This window comes from Podarcis pityusensis, assembly GCF_964106645.2.
Source record: "Podarcis pityusensis genome assembly, chromosome: 3".
NCBI lineage: Eukaryota > Metazoa > Chordata > Lepidosauria > Squamata > Lacertidae > Podarcis > Podarcis pityusensis.
The window spans coordinates 105,719,944-105,744,801 of NC_138026.1; the positions used below are offsets into that span (position 1 = coordinate 105,719,944).

At 44.0% G+C, this 24,858-nt stretch overlaps 1 protein-coding gene and 1 long non-coding RNA gene across 9 annotated transcripts in view; both read left to right on the plus strand.

The window, feature by feature from the left end:
• Nucleotides 1–1,196, plus strand: part of ANAPC1 (anaphase promoting complex subunit 1) — a 56,793-nt gene extending 55,597 nt beyond the window's left edge. For all 6 annotated transcript variants that reach the window (XM_080998107.1, XM_080998108.1, XM_080998109.1 and 3 more), the window contains exon 48: nucleotides 762–1,196. In XM_080998107.1, coding sequence (XP_080854233.1) covers nucleotides 762–877 — 116 coding nt within the window. In that variant the 3' untranslated portion in view covers nucleotides 878–1,196. The remainder of the gene's footprint in view (nucleotides 1–761) is intronic.
• A 6,651-nt stretch (nucleotides 1,197–7,847) lies between these two features.
• The window catches only part of LOC308472959, a 57,936-nt gene continuing 40,925 nt past the window's right edge, over nucleotides 7,848–24,858 (plus strand). For all 3 annotated transcript variants that reach the window (XR_013983822.1, XR_013983823.1, XR_013983824.1), the window contains exon 1: nucleotides 7,848–8,056. This is a non-coding gene — a long non-coding RNA (uncharacterized lncRNA). The remainder of the gene's footprint in view (nucleotides 8,057–24,858) is intronic.

The following is a 24,858-nucleotide window of genomic DNA, read 5'->3' on the forward strand; positions in this document are numbered from 1 at the left end:
GGGTCATCTAGTCCAACCCCCTGCAATGCAGGAATCAGAGCCACCCAGAGATGTTGGAAACGGAATATGGGCCCTTTTCCGTGCAAAGCCTTGTGCTCTGCTCTTGAGCTTCAGCCTCTTAATAAATCAACTATTGCGATATGTTCATTTGGCTCTCTTTAGCAGTATTTTACCAGTTGTAACGAACAAGAAGGCAGGAGCTGAATAAATAACGATGATAATAATAATATAACAAAACGAGTTTATGGCAGTGCAAATAATAATAATAATAGTAATATTTATACTCCACCCATCTGGCTAGGTGTCCCCAACCACTCTGGGCGGCTTCTAGCAGAATATAAAAACATAATAAAATGTAAAATGCAGCAACATTTTATACACACAACAGGTACATCCTCTAGAATAAAATAGCTTGCTAGGGAAATGCTGAACTTGCCCTTCGGGGCGCCTCAGGGTCAATTTTTTATTATAGCCCAAATCTCAGTTGTATGGGTGTATGTATATATCTCAATTTTAACTCATGAGCTATTGCTGCAATCTTCTCCAATTGTATATTTTATCTTTATGAACACTGTTTTTATTGTGTTATGTTATGTGAGCTGGTCTTTGACCGTAATAAGTTATCTATCTATCACACAACAGGTATGAACTGTTCTGTGCTAAAGCAGAGTTGCCATTCTGCATCTAAAATGCACTGTTTTGGTATATTTGTTCTACTTGAAGGTGCAATCATTTTTCCCTCGTCTCCTTTATCCTTCTAGGTTGCACAACCTTCTCTGAATTGCTGTTGAAATTTAAGCCCCTGGGAATGCCAGTCCGTGCCCTTCTAAGACTCGCCCCTCTGTTGCTGGGGAATCCACAGGCAATGTTTTTGTGAAAGCAATAACTTGAATTTGACGCGACCAAAACGCCAGTATCCGTTTAGCATTTGACATCGGACGAAAGATGCATTGATGAAGTCCAGGCTTTGCTTTCTAAGTTTACAAATTTCTTCCTCGGCGCTTTCCATTCCCTTTTTATGTTTTGAGAGTGATAAAAAAAAAGAGAGAGAGCTTTATATATTGTTGGACGGTTTACATGCCCGTGCTAATTAATATGTTTACTTTTTGTAAATAAAGCTTGTTTGCCAAAAGAGAGAGAGAGAGAAAGAGAGAAAGATTGATGATGAACTGGGAAAATAAACCACGTGGAATCAATTTGTCAACAGCTCTTTTCGACACAGCATCCTTGAACTAGCAGCGCTACGTTGCCCGTTTCTTCTAAATGTTGCGATTTGAATCTCTAGGTGGGAGAAACACACAGAGCTCAGCTCAGTGTCTTCTTTGAAGTCACCTTTGCACATATATTTCCAAAGTCTGTTTTTTTAAAAAATAATATTTATTACTTTTCCAACAATTTAAACACTACAAAAACAATACAATACAACACAAAAACACTACATAACACTAACACATTAAACTAACAGAACAAAACAAAAACAATTAAACACATCAAACAGTTTCAATATCTTATCTTTCATTCACTTATTTCCACGACCTCCTCACACCTCCCTTTTTGTATTCCACTTCTGTTAATTGTTTCAGCAATTCCTTTCCATCTTCCTCTGTTTCCTATCCTATAATTATCTTAACACATTCTAACCTTATTTTTCCCTTTAATTCTCTATTAATCTATTTATATTTAATTCCTTATAACATTTCTACTAAAGCCATATAACTTCATTCCAACATTTTCCTAACATATATTTCCAAAGTCTGATCGCTCAAAACAAGCAAAACCTATAGTATACTACTACTGCCATGCATGCTCCTTCAGTGTAGAACGGTAGCAAGGGTGAGAGTGCTGGCTATCCATCACGATGAATTCAGGTTCCATGCAGTTTCAGAGAGGAACTGTATGTTACAAGAAACAGGGTGCCAATGAAAATCCTAGCCCTGTGCCGCTTCCACTTTCTTCCTGCCACTACCCACCCCACCCAGTAATACAGTTTTCCTTATGTTGTGATCTGCTTAGTTATTTATAAAATTAGCCACCTTTTTCAGTATAGCCCACCCAAGGTGGTTTTTAAAAGTACAGTGGTACCTCGGGTTAAGAACTTAATTTGTTCTGGAGGTCCGTTCTTAACCTGAAACTGTTCTTAACCTGAAGCACCACTTTAGCTAATGGGGCCTGCTGCTGCCGCTGCGCCGCCGGAGCACGATTTCTGTTCTCATTCTGAAGCAAAGTTCTTAACCTGAGGTACTATTTCTGGGTTAGTGGAGTCTGTAACCTGAGGTACCACTGTATAAAACAGTGGGTGGAATTCAATATAGTGCTAAGGTGTGTGGGGAACAAGGTCTGCTCGTGCAACAGGACTTTCTTCCCCTGTGTGCCCCCAGCCCTCCAGAACAGATTTAGGGGCTGCAAGAGGAAGCACATGTTGTTCCATGCATGGAACAACTTAGTTGAATCCTGCAAAGTACATATGAAAAACTTAACAGCACCAGTATTGAATATCTTTAAAACCTGGGCTAGTTACAACCCTATCAGCCAAACCTATTTTTGTTGGCGTCCGGCTGTCTTGAGAGACAATGGAGTGCACCTCCAGGGGTGAAGGCAAACTGCTGGAGAATCACAGCGCCTGCTGTGGCTGCAGAGGGAAGAATCCCTGATAGGTGGAGATCCAACCTCTTTAGAAACCTCCAGTGAAGGAGAGTCCACCACCTTCCAATGAAGTCTGTTCCACTGTGCCTCTTCCTCTGAAGGGTCTTCATGCTCACAACAGTTGTGGAACCTGTAGTCTTCTAGAAGTTGGTGGGTCTCAGTCCCAACCAGCATGGCCAGTGTCATAGATCTGAGTTATGGGCTAGCCCAGTGGTTCTCAGAACTGTTTTTCTCAGGGCCACGCTTTCAGAATAAAAAAATTTGCTCGCACCATACCAAGTTTTTAATTGACAAGAAATACATTGGAAAACATTTGTCCTCAGTATCACCTGATGCTCTTGCTCTCATTTTGAAAAGGTATCTATCCATATTCTGCAAAGCATTTTCTTATATACTAGTGTTTAAATGTTTCTTTTTTTAAAAAATAATAATATTTATTAATAATTTCAAAATTACAGAAAGGAAAGAAAAAAATTAAAAACAACACTACAATATATAGGGGGAAAAAACAAGACATAAAAACCAATGCATCAATACAGCAAAAAGATAAAAAAAGAAGGGGGGAAAAAGACACAAATCCCAAATTGCATATCTTTAACTTCCATTTGCTTGTTTCATTGACCTCCTCACACCTCCCTTTTTGTATTCTAGTTTGATTGATTATTTCAGCAAATTCTTTCCATCTTTCTCAATTTTTACTAAATAATTTATCTTAACAATTTAACCTATTAATTAACTCAACAGATCCTTTCCATCCTTTCCCCATATTCTGTTATTTCAAATTACCTTAAGTTATTTAACCTTATCTTACCAAAGAATACTTTAAAGCTTAATGCTTAATACTCGATTATACATAACTCCTGATATCATTTCTACTAGAGTCATATAGTTTCATTCCAACATTTTCCCTAATGTTCATTAATTTTAGGCTAATTCCCTAGGAAAAAAAAATATTATAAATTTTCTTCCAATCTTCATCCAACGTCTCTTCTTCCTGATCTCGGGTCGTGTCAGTCCTTACTGTCCATTCCTTCTAGTCCATCAACCTGGTAATCTTATGTCCGAGGCCCTTAAGTCTCTTCCATGTCCCTTCTGCAGATCTTCTTCTTGTTTATACTTGCACTTTTCCTTGTCTTTTGTTGGTCTCTTTCTTAGTTTTTTCTCATTGGGGAGTAGGTCTCTGGGGGATTCCAACCCAAAATTATCTTCGTCTCCCTTCATCCAACCAGCCCATTCCCCAGAGTCCCACTCCCCACAGTCATCAATGTAGTCCAAAAAATATTTAAAAACATATTTTGAGGTCTCCCCAAAGTTAAGAACCTCCTCAGCTCCAGACTCCCCCTGGCCGACTCCAACTTCAATCTTCAAAGACAGCGGCTTATGCTCCTGTAGGGCCTCGGGTCTCTCCATTTGTATTATTTGAGGTGCAACCGCAACCTCTTCCATTATCTTCTGCACTTGCCCAATCAGTACAGATTCCTGAGTTGGTCCCTGAATAGTTTCTGTATCAATATTCCCTGTTTGTCCACAGTTATTAACCACAACAGTCATCAAATCCATTTTCTCATTCATCAAATCCATCTTCTCATGCATCTGTTCCAACAAGGCACTTGTCTTGCATAAAGCAAGCACCAAAACTTCCTCCCAGCTCATATTTAGTCAAGGTCAAAAAGGACTGGTCCCACGATCTTAATCTGACAGCTGTAGAGTCCTCAAGCAGACTGCAGCAACAATTTAGCAAGCTCCCTCTAGAGGAGACAATTTCTATTTGTATCCATTTTTTTTAAGGCAAGTCCAACAAAGGAAAATTACTTTCATTTTTCAGATATTTTGTTTCTTTAAAATGCAAAAAGCAACATTGGAATCAATTTATTTCTCTTCTTTAGCTATCTGTCAAAGTATTCCATTCACAGTCAATGAACCTCTCCAAGAATTTCTGTCTCTGACACCCCGTTCCCAGGTTAGAGACGGTGGAAACTTATCTTTCTTCACTCCTCTCCTGCAGGCATTAAACAAAGCTCCCCCCCCCCTTTTCTCTTGCTTCCAAGGGGGTTTCAGTAATTATAAATGAAGGAAATTTAAACTTTTTAAACGACTTTCCAGGCTTTAGCTTACAAGGTTTTTGCTTCAGTCTATGTACAAAAAGCGGAAGGCGGACTTCCTGTTTTGAACCTTCCCGCTTCGGTGCCAAATTAAGATATTTCTTGATCCAATTTTCCGTTTCTACTCACAGGTACTTGTTTTAAATCCAATTGTTCACAGGAAAAAGTCAGCGCTCTCCGGCAATGGCTGTGCGGCTTCACTCCGTGAAAGTAGCAATCAGTTCGCAGCACCGCGCCGCTCACCCCACTTCACTCCGGAGCCCCAAAATGGGGTTCCCGGTGAGTAGGGGGGGCGCTCCTGGTGCCCTGCCGAACCCCACGTTCCCAGGCTTCCTCCGCCTGGGATTTCTAGCGGGTCCCCACCTTCGCCGCGGCGGGAAGACCCAGTTCCCACGGAGCCAGTTCCTCCGGTCGGAGGAACTCCGCCATTCGCCGATGGCACTAACCCGGAAGTCCCCCGTGTTTAAATGTTTCTTTGATGGCCCTTGAATCTTCCTGCCACACCAGTGTGGCATGGCACACCCTTTGAGAACCACTGGTCAAGCCGCAGCTGACGGCCACCAAATCTCTCCTTTTTTAACAGGTGTCAGAAACTGAACCTGGAACGCACTGCATGCAGTGCATATTCATTCTATGCCTAAGCTATGTATCAGGTGTGCGTGCAGGAGCCAGTCCCTGTGACCAATAGGACTGCAGGACTGGGGCCTTCCTAAGTTCGTTCTGAGGAGGCAAGGCACGGCCACACAGGTGAGGCCAATTGGTAACTCACAGCACCTGGTGGCAAAAGTTGGGAAGGGATATAAGGTCAGCATTTTCCCTTCAGCTCTTTGCCACAGCAACACGTTCCCTGCCTTGCTGCGTTTGACTCCTTGCTTCTTGATCCTCGGACCCCTGACTTCGTGACTCCTTGCTTCCTGACCCTTGGACCCTTGACTTTGTGACTCCTTGCTTCCTGACCCTTGGCTTCTTGACTTCCGGCTCTCTGACCCTCGGATTCTTGGCTTTCTGACCTCTGGCTTCTGGATTCCCGTTCCTGCTCCCACCCCGCCATCTTGCCCCCAGTCCCGACGTCCCCAGCCAGGACTTCGATCACCCATGAACCGGACCATGACACTATGTTACACACTCCAGTTCCTGATGAGATATTAGTCTAGGAATGTATCTGTGCTTGCAGCATGCAAGCTAAATGGGTGGCGATAAGGAACCAAGAAAGCTAGCAAAGAGAACAGAAACAATGAAAATTCAAACTATAGCAGTTGCTTTAAACTTAAAAATTAAAATATGTACAGCCAAATGGTATTTTATTCTTGATCACTAAGCAAGCAAGACAGTATACAAATGCATAGCACACTCATGCAAGTGTGCTACCGCAACTCCTTGCTTAGCCAATTTTACAATTCATCGAAATTAATGATTGCACACCCAGCTCATACACAGCTGCAAATCCATGTGTTAAAACTGGCAACGTTTAGAAAGCAAGGGGAGGAAGAGTGTTAAGGGGGGGAAAGTCACATTCCTATTTTATATAAATCCTATTTATAGTTAAATTGCAGAAGTTTATTTCATTTGTTAAGAGAATAGCAGTAGAAGCATAGAGTTGGAAGGGCCCCCCAAATATCATCTAGTTCAACCCCCTGCAATGCAGGAATCTCAGCTAAAGTATCCATGACAAATGGCCAGCCAACCTCTGCTTAAAAACCTCCAAAGAAGTAGGGTCCACCACCTTCCGAGGGAGTCTGTTCCACTGTTGAACAGCTCTTACTGTTCTTCCTGATGTTAAGTCGGAATCTCCTTTCTTGTAAGCCATTGGTTCGGGTCCTACCCTCCGGAGCAGGAGAAAACCAGCTTGCTCAATCTTCCAAGTGACAGCCCTTGTGATGTAAGATGGCTGTCGTATTTCCTCTCAGTTTCCTCCTCTTTCCCAGGCTATGCATTCCCAGCTCCCCCAAACCGATCCTTCTAAGGCTTGGCTTCCAGACCTTTGACCATCAGTCAGTCGTTGGCACTCAAGTTGCGCTTGGAGAGCTGATGAACTCCTCAAAAAAAAAACACACCACCCCGGATCCTGGTGTTTTGTTAAAGCAGCAAGTACCTGAAGTCTCAAAGAGCCCTGCTAGATCGGATCGCAGACCCATTTAGCCAAGAATCCTGTTCTCACAGCACCCAGCTTGAGCTCCCCAGTTTGACTATTCCCAGCAAACTGAGATTCAGGTCGCTTCCGACGGCAGAGGAACCCAACACACACACGCGTAAGGCACGCTTCGTTTTCAACCTCTAGTTAAAAAGGTAAAGGTACCCCTGACCATTAGGTCTAGTCGCGGCCGACTCTGGGGTTGGGGCGCTCATCTCGCTTTATTGGCCTAGGCAGCTGGCGTACAGCTTCCGGGCGAACCAGAGCAGCGCACGGAAACGCCATTTACCTTCCCACCGGAGCGGTACCTATTTATGTACAGTGGTACCTCAGGTTACACACTCCGCTAAGCCAGAAATAGTGCTTCAGGTTAAGAACTTTGCTTCAGGATGAGAACAGAAATCGGGCTCCAGCGGCGGGGCAGCAGCAGGAGGGCCCATTAGCTAAAGTGGTGCTTCAGGTTAAGAACAGTTTCAGGTTAAAAACGGACCTCCGGAACGAATTAAGTACTTAACCCGAGATACCACTGTACTTGCACTTTGACGTGCTTTTGAACTGCTAGGTTGGCAGGAGCAGGGACCGAGCAATGGGAGCTCACCCCGTCGCAGGGATTCGAACCACCGAGTTGGGCAGGAGCAAAAGATCTCCGTTGGTGGTGGTTGGTTTTTTTTGGGGGGGGGGTGCTTGCTGTACATGAGCCGCGTCCCCCCCCTACCCGGGACCCGAAAAGTAGCTGAGTGATTTGGCATGCAAGGCTTCTGGGCTGGAGGAAGGAGCCCGATGAGTGAAACGCTTTGCACCGCAAACGTGTCATAATTAGATCCGAGAGAGAAGCTTCCTGTTTCCTTTTTCGGGTTTTTTTTTTCTTTTTTCCAAGCTGTCACACAAAATTTGAAACCAGCCGGTAACGTGACCCGCCGCACCAATGATGTGAGCCGAGCAAGGCGACTTTCATTTCTGGCGCCCGTTACAAATGCGAAGTTGTGCGCTCTTCGCTCCTGCGCACGTGGAAAGGGCTGGAGCAGATAATGGTATATCAGTTCTTGCAAAAGCTCCACTTCTCTGTTATTTTAAAAATCGTTTTGAAACTGCGCTTGGCTCATGGACGGACCCCGACAGCTAACTTCAGCAGGCTGGCCAAACAGACCTAAGGAACCCCCCTCGGCAGGAAGCTATGCTGGTAAGACGCAACTTCATCCGTCGTTTTTACAAAACTGCACTTTGCGCAACAGCTGGCTGCAGCTTTGGACGTGGAGCTCCTATATAGCCTCGTTTGCAAATGTCACGGGGGCTGTGTGTTAAAAGCTTCCACCGATCTGCTCTGTAACTGCCCCCGCTCTAATTTTGGGGGAGACAGGAAACACCCGGGTCTCATGCGTGCCTGGAAACGCCTATGCCTGATCGGAAAGCCCTAGTCTCCGCGCAAATTACGCACCTGCTCTCTAAGTCGTTTCTTTCTCCAGGTGCTCCAGCCTTGGGCCGGAGTTTTTGGAAACGGGTATTATTAGACTCTGATTCAGCCCTATCCTGGTCTGCAGACGTAATTTGGAAACTTATCAGTCATTCAGCTCAGTGATGTGGTCTTGTTCAGTAAAGTGAAAATAATTCAGGAGGGCTAGTAGTAACTTCTGATCAGAAATGTTTTAGCGCTTTGGAAGCGGGCTTGCGGATGTGGTATGGCAGCAGGTCTCGGGTAAAGGAGTATAGGCAACAGGTTCTTGAATGAGGCAGAGTTCGTTCAGGAAGAAAACTGGCACCCGATTCCTGTTAGCGCTGTCTAATTTTAAGAACGCGAGGCAGCTGCAGAGAATCACTGTGTGTGACTTGCCTCACCTGTGGCTCACTTTTACTCCACCAGTAATTGATACTTTATCCGATTTTTGTTAAGTTCTGTTGTTTGGGTTTTGTTTTTTAAAAACTGCAAATTGCCTTTTTGAGGACCTGCACTAAAGGCAGGATAGACATACGGTATCTGAAAGGGCAGGCTCTGTGCTAGAGAGAAACGAGGCTTTTTAGCAAGGATAGAAGGTTATCTGTCGTTTTCAAGCAGTGACAACAAACATCCCTGGACAAACGCATCATGGCAGGTGAGGATATACTGTACTTAAGTCTATTCTGCGGGGGCGCAAAGCACTTTGGGCACCCCAGGGGAGGACAGGTCATTGGAACAGCCTGGAACAGCCAGTGTTTTATCCCCTCCCCCAGGAATGAATGGAAGCCATTGACCTATATGAAGGAAAGTAGCAGGATCCATGTTGGGGCATCACAGGAGATTTTTGTTTGTTTTGTTTAGTCGTTTAGTCGTGTCCGACTCTTCGTGACCCCATGGACCAGAGCACGCCAAGCACTCCTGTCTTCCACTGCCTCCCGCAGCTTGGTCAAACTCATGCTGGTAGCTTCGAGAACACTGTCCAACCATCTCATCCTCTGTCGTCCCCTTCTCCTCGTGCCCTCCATCTTTCCCAACATCAGGGAAGTCTTCTCTTCTCATGAGGTGGCCAAAGTATTGGAGCCTCAGCTTCAGGATCTGTCCTTCCAGTGAGCACTCAGGGCTGATTTCCTTAAGAATGGAGAGGTTTGATCTTCTTGCAGTCTATGGGACTCTCAAGAGTCTCCTCCAGCACCATAATTCAAAAGCATTGATTATTCGGCGATCAGCCTTCTGTATGGTCCAGCTCTCACTTCCATATATCACTATTGGGAAAACCATAGCTTTTACTATACGGACCTTTGTTGGCAAGGTGATGTCTCTGCTTTTTAAGATGCTGTCTAGGTTTGTCATTGATCACAGGAGATGGGAGGGGATAAAACCTAACTGCACGGAGCCCCTTCTTTGAGAACTAAACCTGCACCTATCTGCATAGACCCACTCTCTGCTATTCTGATTTCTGGTCTTGGCAACAGAATGTTGGTACTTGGCTTTGAAAGCTGAATGGCTGGATTCAGTTATATTCTTTCTCCCTGAAATACACACTGTAATCTTAAAGCCATTTATTTGGGAATAATCCCCATGAAACTGAATGGGAGTGACTTCTGAGCAGACATGTTAAGTAGACTGTCAACTGGGGTGGGCAGAATGTGATGGTAGAATATTCGGAAGGTTCAGGTGCCAACATGGGAAGTTGAAAAATAGCAATTGCCATTTTCCAGGTGTTCTGTGATCAATAAAAATAAGAGATGGACAAGTGAGGCCCAGAGGATTGTGTCTTGGGTTTCCAACCAGTTTCTGTATTTAGTGAGAGTAATTGACCTAGTTCGTTGCTGTTTTTTCATATTTGTATAATAATGATAATTAATAATAATAAATTTATTATTTATACCCCACCCATCTGGCTGAGTTTCCCCAGCCACTCTGGGTGGCTTCCAACAAAACACTAAAATACAATAACCTATTAAACATTAAAAGCTTCCCTAAACAGGGCTGCCTTCAGATGTCTTCTAAAAGTTTGGTAGTTATTTTTCTCTTTAACATCTGATGGGAGGGCGTTCCACAGGGTGGGTGCCACTACCGAGAAGGCCCTCTGCCTGGTTCCCTGTAGCTTGGCTTCTCGCAGTGAGGGAACCGCCAGAAGGCCCTTGGCGCTGGACCTCAGTGTCCGGACAGAACGATGGAGGTGGAGACGCTCCTTCAGGTATACTGGACCGAGGTTGAGGTATCCAAGCCTTCCTCCAACAAGATCACTTCAGGCTGCCATTCACGCACATTTTATCCTCATGAAAGCCCTATGAGGTAGCCTAGTCTGAAGGAATTTGACTGCCATCTGTTGGCTTTGTGACAAGCAGGAACTCAAACCTGATCCAAGTCTAACTCCAGCAAGCTAGAGTGCTGGCTCTCATGTCTGGCCTTTCTCGTGTTGCTGTCAGTCAAGTTTTGCCAGAGCTGAATGGTCTGCATCAAAGCCAGACCCCGGCTCTTATGCAAAATGAGCATTGCAGAACAAACTGACAACAACAGAGCATTAAATGCAATGCACCTGTATTTTTTTTTTATTTTGCAAGAACTTGGCTTTCCTGTGGCAGATGTTACAAAATCTAGGGGCTTCCCATAGCATAGATGGTTACAGAGCTCTCTTCAGGTCTTCATCTTCTCTAGAAATGGAAGGGAGAAGGCGTAGCAAGCATTGCAGGAATGAATAGGGCAATAAACATTTGAATCTTCTCTTTGGCCTTTAAACATGTCAGTATGAAATGTCTGATTCTGTTTTAGCCTGTTTTTAGCTTATTGTTGATTCTAATTACATTCTGAATTTTTTTTAAGTACAGTGGTACCTCAGGTTACATATGCTTCAGGTTACATACGCTTCAGGTTACAGACTCCGCTAACCCAGAAATAGTGCTTCAGGTTAAGAACTTTGCTTCAGGATGAGAACAGAAATCGTGCTCCGGCGGCAGTGGGAGGCCCCATTAGCTAAAGTGGTGCTTCAGGTTAAGAACAGTTTCAGATTAAGTACGGACCTCCGGAACGAATTAAGTACTTAACCCGAGGTACCACTGTACCTGTTTTTTTTTAACCTGTTCTTTTACTGACAATTTTGATTTTTGTTGTTGTTTTTTTGTAAACTGCTTAGTGGTTCTATTAAGTACTACCCCCAGCCCTATCTGGATGGAGATACTGGGTTTGAACCCCAGACCTTCTACATACAAAGCATCTGTTTTGCCATCAAGCTAGGCTGTTTCCCATTGTTGCATTTTGCTAAATAAGTGTAATTTTGTTGGCATCCATCTATCTGAGGGCCCCCCCCCCCAGGGTGACAAAGCAGCACCCAAGTGCCCTTCCCGGGGCGCAAGCCTGGGCAGTGTGTATGGAGCTCCTGGGCTGCCCAGATGACAAAAATAAGCAAATATTTTTGGATTGACCCTGAAGGGGAAAGATCCACAGCTTGGGTAGCAGGTCTTTACTTACAGTGCTGCCAATCAAAAAAATCAGGACTGTGTTAGACTAGACCAATTTGGCAGCTTCATGTGTTCACAATCTCCTTTGTTGATATTCTTCCTTTACCCCCTGAAATCTACTCGGCGTCACATAGTGATTTCATGCACTTTATTGCGGCTCGTAAAACAGTGAATAAATTTTCCCCCAAACTTCTGGCTTTATATACGTTATTTACACATTGGGTCCCGTCTGATTGGCTGATTCTGCTTCCCTCCTGGAGCCTGATTGGGCTGCTCCCAATATAAACCACGTGTCTGAAATAGTACAGGAGAACCATCCTGAAGCCATTTTGACTCTCCCAAACTGACCTCAAATATTCCTCTGCAAGGAGGACGGAAATGGGAAAAGCTTTCCAGTTGTCTTTGGACTTCTAGGGGCTTACACCTCCCTGTAAATACAGTCTGGCGAGTATCTGTTAAGCTGAGCAAACTATCAATATGTGTAAGAGATTCAGGAACTACCATGTCAAAGGGATGGCCAGGCTACCCAGAAAAGGCAATCAGATAAGGCATTATCAGGTATCCTGACAGACAGGAGACTCATATTTCTGCTGGGGACCACCAATTTCCGTGATGTATGTATGATATTTTGGGGGGTGGTCTTGAGCTACAGGGGAGGCAACTTTCAAATGTCTCTATAAGAGCTTGCACACCAATGTTCTAGGTCAGGGTTCAGCAACCTTTTTCAGCTGTGGGCTGGTCCACCGTCCCTCAGACCATGTGGGGGGCCGGACTATATTTTTTTGGGGGGAATGAACAAATTCCTATGCCCCACAAATAACCCAGAGATGCATTTTAAATAAAAGGACACATTCTACTCATGCAAAAACACACTGATTCCTGGACTGTCCGCGGACCGGATTGAGAAGGCGATTGGGCTGCATCCGGCCCCCGGGCCTTAGTTTGCCTACCCCTGTTCTAGGTCCCTAGTCTCCTCCCTCCCAGCGAGAGGTGAGTGGTGGACCCTGTTGCAACAGTTTAATAAAGATCAGGCTTACTAGCTGCTTTGCTCCTCAATTTTCTCTGGTTGGCCTCTGTTATTTTCTCCTACCAATAGAGAACCTACATAAGGACTCTATACAGGCTCTTCGATACCCCATAAGGGAAAGGGAGCAGTATTTTTCTTTACAACACTAGGTAAAGCTGCGAAACATTCCCTGTCTGAAGCCCAGGAGAGCAGCTGCTCGTCAGTGTAGGCAGTGCTAAACTAGATGGACCAATAGCGTAAGGCGGCTTTCCCTGTTCTTTCGTTCCTGGTCTCCTGTGCAAAGGTGAGAGTTGCATCTGTTGTTCTGCCTACTTGGCCTCTGCCATGGTTCTGCCATGAAGGTTCCCTTCACATTCTTTTCTAGTGATTGACTCATTTGGGGAGGAAGATAGGTTCTTTGATAGCACTTCTCTAAGCCACGCTGGCTTGACCTATTTTTTTTTTTAGGCCTTGCTAAATCCATTGATCAAACCCACATTTACTAATTTCAGAATTAGGGGGGAAACTGGCACCCAGGAATTTAGAGGATCCTTGCCCCCCTACAAAACCATACCACTAGCTTGTAAAAAATAATTGTCTTTAGAGTCCTCCACCCCTTGAAAATACAAAAATTAAGAAGAAGAAAAAAGCAACTCTGGGGATTGCATAATCATTGTGCTACATCACAGTTTTAAGTGCCATCATTTTGTCAGTCAAATAGCAACTGTTGTAATAGTAAACCACAGCACTGGGTTAATCCTATGCTCTTTCATAACTTTCCTTACTCTTTTGTAAACTGGACAGTGGGTTTAAAAGAAGTTTAAAAACCTTGCTATTCATCACTAGCAAGTGGTTTTGGCTCAGACATGTGGTCTATACATTTATGTATGTGCTTGCTTGGTACATCTATGAACTTTTATTTTGCATATATAAGACCTTAAAATTCTTATAACACTATACATTATGTTAGGACTTGTTAACTAAGCATTAGTTTCCACAAGGCAGCTGTGAAGTCCAGTCCCACCATGGTAGCACAATATTGTGTGCATTTATCAACACAAATATTGCCTGAAATTGATGAAGTTACATAACTGAGGCTTTACGTAGGTCAATGAACACACTGCATTTTTTGTTTCTTTTAACCTGTGATTCATTCCACATCTCTGAACAGGGTTTTGTTTTTGCTTTGTTTCGCTTCAAAATGTGGGAACATTTGACTTTGATTAACCAGAAGCCTATTTTAGCTTCCTGTCTCATATCGTCTACCAGGAAAAACGGAGGAATTTGCTTGTCAAAAAGAAGTCCTCAGCACCCCCTCCCCGCAAAGTCTAAACATGTTTTTTGGTGGCATTGTTTCCGAGTGCATAGGTTTAACTTGTGAAACACCTTGACCTTTGTCAGCCGGATGAAATGCTACCCTTCGCTTTCAAATGGAAATACGCACGAGCTTACAAAGTGTTGCCATTTAAACTGGTTAGCCTGAAGGAGGAAGCTCTTGAAAGGAAAAGGAGAGAAGTACCTAGCCTCTGCTTGTCTCTTCTCCCCGTCCCCACTTTTATCTGTTTATGTTTTTGGTGAAACAATAATATAACTACAATCTTTCTTGCTAGCATACTGCTTTCTGATCCAAAGTTATTCGTGACAATAGGGGTTGCAGACTGAAAATGAGGGCAGGCTCCAGCGTTGATGGGCGAAGCGCCCTCTGGTGGGCCGTCTCTTATTACAACGATGGGCTCCCTAAGATGGTTGGATGGCACCTTGTACGCCTCATTCTGGCAACCCCTTCAGCCAAGCTGGTGCCAAACATATTGCTCTGCTTTCCTTTAGAAGAAGAAGAAGAAGAGTTTGGATTTGATATCCCGCTTTATCACTACCCGAAGGAGTCTCAAAGCGGCTAAGATTCTCCTTTCCCTTCCTCCCCCACAACAAACACTCTATGAGGTTAGTGGGGCTGAGAGACTTCAAAGAAGTGTGACTAGCCCAAGGTCACCCAACAGCTGCATGTGGAGGAGTGGAGATGCGAACCTGGTTCACCAGATTACGAGTCTACCGCTCTTAACCACTACACCACACTGGCTCTCTTTAGATGACATTTTTAGATGACATCAACGAGGCCGAGAGGGGGGTCTTGTTGTCTGGGCAGCCCAGGACCTCCATACACGCTCACACTGCCCAGGCGTGTGCCCTGGGGAGGGCACTTTGCTGCTGCTAATACTGCGGTTTGGCTTCACCCCCGGAGGTGCACTCCATTGTGTCTCAAAGGAGTTGTGATACCATCTTATCAGACCTGGTGGAGTGAGAAGGCCCAAGTAATGATGAACTTATATAAAAGTTCTAAGAAGTTCTTAACAGTTCTAAAAAGTCCTAAAAATAATAATACAAAGAACTTGGAGTGTCGCTGCCAGTCAAAGCACTGGGCAGTGGTGTTACATGTTTTGGGGTTTTGTTGGGGGAGGGGAACCACAGCTCAGTGGTAGAGTACATGCTCTGAGCCTCAGTCTCTGGTATTTCTAGTTAAAAGGATGAGCGTTCAGGGGATCTCTGCCTGAAAAGCCTCTGTCAGTCACTCAGAAAATGAACTAGATGGACAGATAAGGCAGCTTCCAATGAATATGCCAGTTTTTCTTTTTTCCTTTTCTTAAAAAAAGGTTAGCATCCCCTCTGGAAGTCTGTTTTTAGAAGGCTATTAAAATGGGCACAGCATCAGATATTTTTATACTTTCATGTTTCATCTTTTTTGTGGCGGAATCATGCTTTTTTGACATTCTCTTTGGCAGCAGCGCCACCTGCTGTTGAAAGCAAAGGCCACGAAAGATGAAGGGTGAGAAAGAGCCTCAAGTGTTTTCCTCTCGCGAAGAAAGAAGTTGAAAATCTGTTCTGTGCATCTTTCGTGCGAATGTGTAATTTTCATTGGCTGAAATGCACGTTCAGGGCTTGTTTGTTTTTGACTGCGTTTCTTTCAAGCTCCACTGCCTAAGGTTGGAGAGAGGTGTGTTTTTTCTCTCTCCATAGATTTTAAGTTAGTCTCAAAAGAATGGGCCTAGCTGTGGTACATACATCTGTACCACTTTCATCTATGAAAGAATGCTGTCTTTGTAGGCTTTCTGTACTGTGGCAAATGCTGTTTAATCAGAGGTGACAGTATGGTGAAAATAAAACCAAGAGACATGATGGCTCTTTCAAGAATCTCAAAGATTATGGTGTTTCCCCCGCGTAACCTGCATTGATTCTAATGTCAGCTTTTTAAAGATACCAGTTAGGTTGCTTCATCTTTAATAGTTATATAGAAGAGGCAATTGCATGACAAGCTACACCTGCTAAAATTACCTCTTCCACACATCTGTTGCAGGAGCTATTCCCCTTGCACCAGATGAATACCGTTTTATTTGCCTGGCCTTTTTAGATCTTTTGTCTACTCTGTTCTATAAACTATTGTATTTTTTAAAACTCTTTTTAAAGCTGCTCTGGAATACCCTTTGGGACTGATGATGTGTGGGCAATTAAATCTAAATTAATAAATATTCATACATATGCTCAAACAGCAGAACAGGAACACTCTTAGAGCTCATCTAAACTGCTCCTGAAATTCCACATTTTCCAAATCTGTTTTGTGCATTATAGCACTCTGTGGTTCAGTATCTATGCAGTTAGCTGTTCTCTCATTCTTTTGTACCAGGAACACACATTGGGCCTATTGTTACTTCAGATCTAGAGTCTTGTTGTTGTTGTTGTTGTTGTTGTTGCTTCTTCTTCTTCTTCTTCTTCTTCTCCTCCTCCTCCTCCTCCTCTTTAAATTTAACCTGCCCATGGACACTTCGTAAGCAGTCCATAAAACCTCCTGATGTGTCCTAACATTAGCTCTCCCTTGATAGATAAAGGAATATCCAGCTTGTGGTCCTTACTGACCAACAAAAATTACAATCCATTCTCAGGCACACCTCCTACTTAAGGTGCAAGGGGATCTTCCTCCCTGGTAAATCTACCCAGAAAGGAGAAAAAGTTTCACTCAGATATTAACAGCAGCAACAATGAAAACAAAATGAGGACTGAACAGTGGCTTTGGCACAGAGGACAGGGCAAAATAGGATAACCCAAAAAACATGATATGGGAAGTGCACATTACAAGACACAGTGCCGTGTGCAATCGATTTAGAAAACCTTTTTGCATTACTATTGGTTAGGGGGAAAGCAGATCTTAGCTTCAGAAAGACCGACATGCTACCCAGTCAGTAGAAACGCCATGTGGTTCCTGCAAATAAAATAAGAAAGCAGCAGCCTCCCCGGCAAATGTTGAGATGGTGTGGGTGTTCTCTTTGTTTCCTTTGCACAATCCATCGCAAGTTTCAGACTCATTCATTCCCTCCTGTTTTGTGTGCAAGTAGCAAAGTATGAGAGCTCTCCATTGTGTCATACGCTGGATGACTGTGGTCCATTGGACTGTAGCTAGCTTAAATAAGCCATAATTAAACCACGGTTCATGAGCCTGGCTTGACAACCCACTAGAGTTTAAGCAAGCTGCAGTGCTGCATGTTCAGACAAATGGGAAACTGTGGTTGGTTTAAAAGAGGAAGCAGATGCGCACCAGATGTAGGTGCCAGAGGAGGAGAGGGAGCATGTGAAGCTTGCATCTCCACACCCAAACTGGTCCACTTATAGTTCACATGTGAAAATGCCCCCAGTTTATGCAGAGTAATCTGTCATTCTTCCCACTAAGATCAGTAAGATGAACAAATAATTGTCACATGTTTTCCTCTTGAGATCCACCGCTTACTGTTATTTGTAGTAAACCAGGAATGAGAAGCGTACAACTCTCTGAATGGCTCATAATTAAAGATCAGTAATATTCAATGTCCATTCATAATGTCCTTGTGTTCTGTTTAAGAACCAGGAGGTTTTTGTTGTTGTTATTGGCAATGCAATGGATCAAGAGCAATATATATTGCATTTTCACCTTTAAGCGGTAGATGGCACTAGTGACACACTATTGCTGTCACGTCCTGATTTTTCATGTTTTCCTTGTGTGAGGAAGGCATATATATTTAAGTCCAAAACAAGATCACATTAAAACACACACACACACACCAGCACTTGGCATGTCTGTAAACACAAAGGCCAAAAAGCAGCTGCCACTTCTGATCAGAACCACAGAACAGTTTCCACAAGGTCTTCTGAGGACAAGTTTTTTAAAAAATATATTAAAGGAACTCCTCCGAGGCTCTAATTTAAGAGCCTTGCATGACTCATGTAAACAGAAGTGGCGCAACTGGTGAGTAATCCTGATAGCGCCTTTCTGTAAATATTTAATCGCAGTCAGGCTTCCAATGAGCCAGTCGGATTTTGGGTATTAAGACAATTACGATCTTAAAGGAAAGACGTGAGGAACGGGAAGGAGCTGTTCTCGTTGCATGAGATTTGCTGTTTGTTTTTCTATATTTACTGTTGACCCCCTTTGTCGCATATATTTTAAATTGGCTTTTCTAATTGTTGTAAGCCGTGCAGAGAACTTGGTTCTAGAACGGCATATGAATGGCCTAAAATAAGTAAAGTAAATATATAAATGAAATTCAAAATTGAGCCTACAAACTGAGGTATAATGACACTTTTGCTGCAGATGGAAATATCAGTATTTTGACATTCAGTGTGTGAACCCATGAACATTTTGGGGACAAAAGAAGAGCTTTGAGAGGACGTTCAAAATTCTCTGCAGAAAGTAGAGTGGCTTTCTCTTGTTCCCTGACTGTTTCCCTGTCAGCGCAGGATCATATAGGATCACTGCTACATCACCCAATCAGATTTGCCTATGGATAATGTTGAGGGGGGGAAGGAAACCAGTGCTTTGCCCTCAAAATAAACTCATGAGAGGGATGGAAGTTCTGTCTCTGTTGCTCAAGCTGTGCTAGCAACACATCACCCTGATTGCCTATGCGATTGTGGTGCTCCTGTAAACGTTTTCACCCACTTTGGAGGCCTCTGTCAAAATCACAAAAAGGGGGGTGCTTTCCGTAGGTGTTTGCAACCCCTTCTCTTGCTCTGGCACTGTGAACTGACTGAAATTTTAGAGTAAATAAGGTGTGCTGATTACTTGGTCGAGGAATAGGTAGTTGATAGCCTTGTGGACTTGAAACATTTAACTCCACCTACAGTAGGTTTTACAGTAAAAACCTAGCGGATGCGGGTGGCGCTGTGGGTTAAACCACAGAGCCTAGGACTTGCCGATCAGAAGGTCGGCGGTTCGAATCCCTACGATGGAGTGAGCTCCCGTTGCTCGGTCCCTGCTCCTGCCAACCTAGCAGTTCAAAAGCACGTGCAAGTAGATAAATAGGTACCACTCCGACAGGAAGGTAAACGGCGTTTCCGTGCACTGCTCTGGTTCGCCAGAAGCAGCTTAGTCATGCTGGCCACATGACCCGGAAGCTGTACGCTGGCTCCCTCTGCCAGTAAAGCGAGATGAGCGCCGCAACCCCAGAGTCGGCCACAACTGGACCTAATGGTCAGGGGTCCCTTTACCTTTACCTTTATAGTAGGTTTTGTCTGTAGACCAGCCTTTGCAACCTTGCACCATCCAGATGTTTTGAATTGCCGTTCCTACCTGCCCCTGCCAACACAACCATTGTGTCTGAGGAAGATGGGAGCCACAGTCTAAAAGATACAAGGGGGCACCGTGCAGGTGAAAGCTGTGAGATAGGGAACCAGGCAGAGGGCCTTCTTGGTAGTGGCACCCACCCTGTGGAACACCCTCCCACCAGATGTCAAAGAGAAAAACAACTACCAGACTTTTAGAAGACATCTGAAGGCAGCCTTGTTTAGGGAAGCTTTTAACATTTGATGTTTTACTGTATTTTAATATTTTGTTGAAAGCCGCCCAGAGTGGCTGAGGAAGCCCAGCCAGATGGGTGAGGTATAAATAAATTATTATTATTATTATTATTATTATTATTATTGACTTTTATGCAATTTCCTGATGTTTGCTTCCCCAGCGAGAGAAAAAAACAGGAACCACCGCTACCTCACCCCAGGGGAGTCCCGTGCTTCCTTGGAGGGTTGCAGTCTCTTGGGGAAGGGTCACAATGACTGAGGAGAAAAGGGAAATTCATAGCTTGGAGATACAAGCTGAGGTTGGTTCTCTAAAGGCAGTCCAGAGAGTGGTGGTTGGAGAAGCAGGTAGCAAGGCTGGGCTGAGGTGGCAAGGAAGGTCTTGAGGGGAAGCGAGGCCTCAAAGCAACAGGTAGCTTTTATAAAAACACACCACATCCACCCAAAACTTGTGCAACGAAGGGGACCATCCATGCTGAAGCAGGAGCTGGAACCATGTATTGTCATGATCCCACAAAAAGAAATCAATCCATCCCACCTCAGATTTGTTTTGTTTTCTTCTGTTTAAGAGTCAAAATAGCTCTGCATGGCCTTAGGTCAGGGACACTCCAAGTGGCCTTTGGCTTCTTCCCTCCTTTCCATGGGGCAGAGTTGGCCTCAGGTGTTGGAGAAGAGGTTCATATAGGAAAAGGACAGGAGAGGTGGAGCCAAGCCAAGAGCCTCTTGGGACCCAAGGAAGCCTATCGTATTCCACAGAGCTATTGAATTTGCTTGGCAAACTCCTCTTTCTCTGCCCACACTGCTAATCCTGCTCATGCGTTTGACTAGCAGCAACTGCCCTGGGAAAGAGCTGATGTCTGGATTGTGGCTGTCTGGTGTCAGCTGGTTTCTTTTGCACAGTTTCCGGTCTTGAATTCAATTCGCCACATTTCCAAACAAAGTTCACGTGTCGTTCTTGAAAAGACCTCATGCAAATTCGGCGGCGTTTTAGTATACACACTATCGAACGCAATTTTTTCCTAATATATTCATTGTATAATGTGTTTTTCTGTGTACATTTCTGCACTGCAAAATTTGGAGAAGCCAGTCAACTTTGACAGGTGGCCGGGAGCACCCACATATTGGTCACCTGGTGACATCAGATGATTGACAGGTGGGGGACCCCACCCACTTGTCAGACGTTGGCTTGTCAGGTAGGAGGTGATAAAGATCTGGATTCCCAGGTCAAAAACCTTCCCCATCCCTGCCCCTGGAGTCTCATTGCACAATGACTTATTTATTTCGTTATTCTCCCCCTCCACAACCCTTATCCTCACAACCCTGTTCAGAGGTACATAGACAGTGAATAGCCCAAAGTCACCTGGCGAGTTTCATGGCCGTATAGGGATTTGAACCCTGTTCTTCCAGGGCCTAATCCGACACGCTAACCCCTGTATCAGCCAAACATATTCACTTCCATTTGTTGAAAGGAACAACACTTGAAGGGATGTGATCTGAAATCTTCCCCTTTGTATGGGTGTTCAAGATGGGCTATGGTTTTATGACACAATCGGGCCGCCTTAGCTTTTTTGGGGGGAGTGGGGAACATATTCTGGTACGGTGCCAACACTATCCAATTTATTTGACGACTTTGTGCATCAGACAAAATGTTCTCGACCCCGTGGAAACATACAGTGCGATTAGGTTGACGTCTTCGAAACCTTGCAAGATGCATTGTTGATCTTTTCTTACCAGGTGATATAAAAGCCGTTTTTGGTTCCCTTCCCTTATTTTGGCTCTTAAACAGAAGAAAACAAAACAAATCTGAGGTGGGATGGATTGATTTCTTTTTGTGGGATCATGACAAAGAAGCTCACTTTTTTTTGGGTGGGGGGAGAATCGCTCTGTTTTATACAAAGCACTGCACACATTGGTGGTGCTATGGAAATCGCGAAATAACAATAATAAATAGCTTGGGTGCCTCTCTCAGTGTTTTTAATCTGGTGGCATTATTTTTAAGTCCTTTTCGTTCCGGTGGGAGCGCCTCGCCGTCAAACGACGTGTTACATGTGCCCAGCCCTACTTGACGGCGAGCAACAGTCAAGAAATTAGTTTCATTAAATCTTGCCTCTTGTCCCCCGATGATCTCAGCGCACATAGGCCGCTGTGCCTTCCAAGCCAGAGATTAGTCTCCACCAACTGTGAATGGAAGGAGAAACCTGATCTCTGAAAAAACAAAGACTTCCTCCCCCCACTTCCCGCCCCTCTTGCCTCTCTGTACATTGTGAGCTGCTGGCTTCTACGGTCCAAGGTATTCTCCCTGACAGGCCTGCTGTAGCCATCCAGAGTCTCTTATCTGCCAACTGCAGTCAAACCAATTTTTAAAAAGGGCTGAATAAGACAGAGCTTATCTGGAGAGCCGAGGCCTTATCTCTAGCCTGTTTGGGAGCTAGCAGCCCACTGTGTTTACAGGGAGAGGGAATAATTTTCTCAGAAGGCAGCGGGAATTTTTTCCGGCAAGATTTCTAGTCCTTGGCGACTTGGAAGTCCTACAGAGGAAAGCTTTTTAAAGTGCACAAGCTGGTGGCTTTTGTCACGAATCAGTTTCAAGTCAAGTGTCTTGAGATCTTTGGTGGGAATTTGGGTAGCCCTGACTTGTTTCTTTTGTGGTTCAGAAATTACAGAAAGAAAGAAAGAAAGAAAGAAAGAAAGAAAGAAAGAAAGAAAGAAAGAAAGAAAGAGAGAAAGACTCAAGCAGGCAGCATAGAAGCAGGAAGTGACATCTGCAGTCAGAAATATAAGCATGATCCATCGTTTCAACTATGCATCCCTCCCCATTGTAAATCGCTAGTCAGAGGATGGCGTATTGGTCTCAAGCAGGCATGGCCAAACTTGGCCCTCCGGCTGTTATGGGACTACAACTCCCATCATCCCTAGCTAACAGGATCCAGTGGTCAGGGATGATGGGAATTGTAGTCCCAAAACAGCTGGAAAGCCAAGTTTGGCCATGCCTGGAAAGAAATATGAAGCTCAAAGCAGGTAAAATAGCCTTGCATTTAAGCACTAGCCTGGTAACCACAGGCAACTAGGAATCGCATGCAAGTGAGTGAGCAGGCTGGTAGTAGAGGAACGGGGTGCTCTGTTCCTTCTCTGCACCTGTCATATAAACCAAGTTGGCTGCTAGAAGCCCCTTCCTCTTAGCTCAGCTTATAAATACAGTTCTTCATGCCTCCTTTGTCAGCGACTAAAAAAGCTTTGCAGGCTACTACTGACTTAGGTGCTTATTTTAGAAGGCCCAGGTGAAACCTATAATCTGGGCAGACTTAGTTGGTGTCGAATTATGCAGGCTGCATTCCCCCAGGAGGCAGTGATGACAACCAGCTTTGATGGCTTCGAAAGATGATTGGACAGAATCACAGAGGAGAGGGCTATCGGTGTCTACTGGCCAAGATGGTTGTGTTCTGCCTCCACAGAATGCCAGTTTCTAGAAAGGGTGCTCTTGTGATCATGTTCTGCCCCTTGGTGTTCCACAGGCATCTGGCTGAACACAGTGAGAATGGAATGCTGCTTAAGATAGGTCATTGGCAGGCTGTTCTTATGATGTTCTCCCATAGGCTTGCTCCCTATTCCTTCTTCCAAGCAATGAACCTTATTTGTTTAATTTAATTTTTATTCATTTTCCTTTTTCATTCATTACATTTACTATGCATTCCTTCCTCCCTCCCCACCTGGGCTTCCCCCAACTTCCGTTTCTGGTTTGTTTCTCCTTTCGCCCACTTTGCTACTTCCTAAAAGAAAATAATACTAATAACATATTTATACAGCAACATCAAACTAAAAACATAAAAATAAAAGTAAATACACCATACTATATCTCTATCTTCCACATTTTTTCTAATACTAATAATGTGAATGTTTATTTAAATCCTGCCATCCAGTCTATAGACTTTCTTTGTTTCTGCAAGTATAATATAAATGATTCCCATTCTTTTTCAAAATCACTGTTGTCCTTTTCTCTTAATCTGTCTGTCTTTCTTGCCAGTTCTGCGTAATTCATCAGCTTCCCTTGCCATTGTTCTTTAGTTGGTATTTCTCCAGTCTTCCAATTTTGTGCAATCAACATTCTCGCAGCTGTAGTGGCATACATAAATAAAGTCCTCTTTTGGTATATCTTGACCTAAGACACCTAGTAGAAAGGCTTCTTTTTTTTAAACAAAAGTTACTTTCAACATTTTCTTCAACTCAATATGTATCATTTCCCAATAGGCTTTTACCTTTTTACAATCCCACCAACCTTATTTATGAACCTTAATTGTAATATGCAACACAACTACAAAAAGCAACTAATTTAATACATTACAATGGCAATAATATACTATGACAGTTTATTATAATAAAGTTATGACACGGGCAATTGCTGTCTCATAATGGCCCAGTTCACACCTTGTGGGAAACCATTGTAAATCTGGGGTGCTTTGCTCCTCTGCAACCGTGTACAGGAGAAGCAAGCCATGGTCTAAGCCAGGCATAGGCAAACTTGGCCCTCCAGATGTTTTGGGACTACAGCTCCCATGATCCCTAGCTAACAGGACCAGTGGTCAGGGATGATGGGAGTTGTAGTCCCAAAACATCAGGAGGGCCGAGTTTGTCTATGCCTGGTCTAAGCTGTGGCTCATGGTTCTGCTTTTTCTCAGCCAGCGTACCAGATGGAGCAGGTAGACAGCTGCCTTGGACACAGAAGTGACCTGCGCCTCCATGGACAGCTGTGAATCCAAAATGACTCCCAGGCTGCGCACCTGGTGCTTCAGAGGCATAGTTACCCCAATCAGGAGCACAGAGTCCCTCACATCCGCCCAACCCCTATCCTCTCAAAACAATACTTCTGTCTCTGTCTCGTCAGGATTCAGCCTCAATACCATCACTTTCCCACTGGTCATTTTAACTGGACTTGCCAGATATTGAAAATGGAACTTTCTATATGCAAAAGCACCAACTTTACCACTAGTTATGATCTGTATGAGAATGCAATATATTCTCATGATAGTTCTGAGTGTTTTAGGTTTATTTTTTGCCAAGCATTTGTAACATTTCAGCACTTTCGCGAGAAAATATACCGTATTTTTCCGTGTATAAGACTAGGTTTCTCCCCTCAAAAATAATGTCAAAAATTAGGGGGCGTCTTCTACACGGGATCATCTCCCCCCATTTTCTTAAATCTGAGTCCCTCAAATTAGGGGGCGTCCTATACATGGGGGCGTCTTATAGACGGAAAAATACGGTAATTCTTGTAG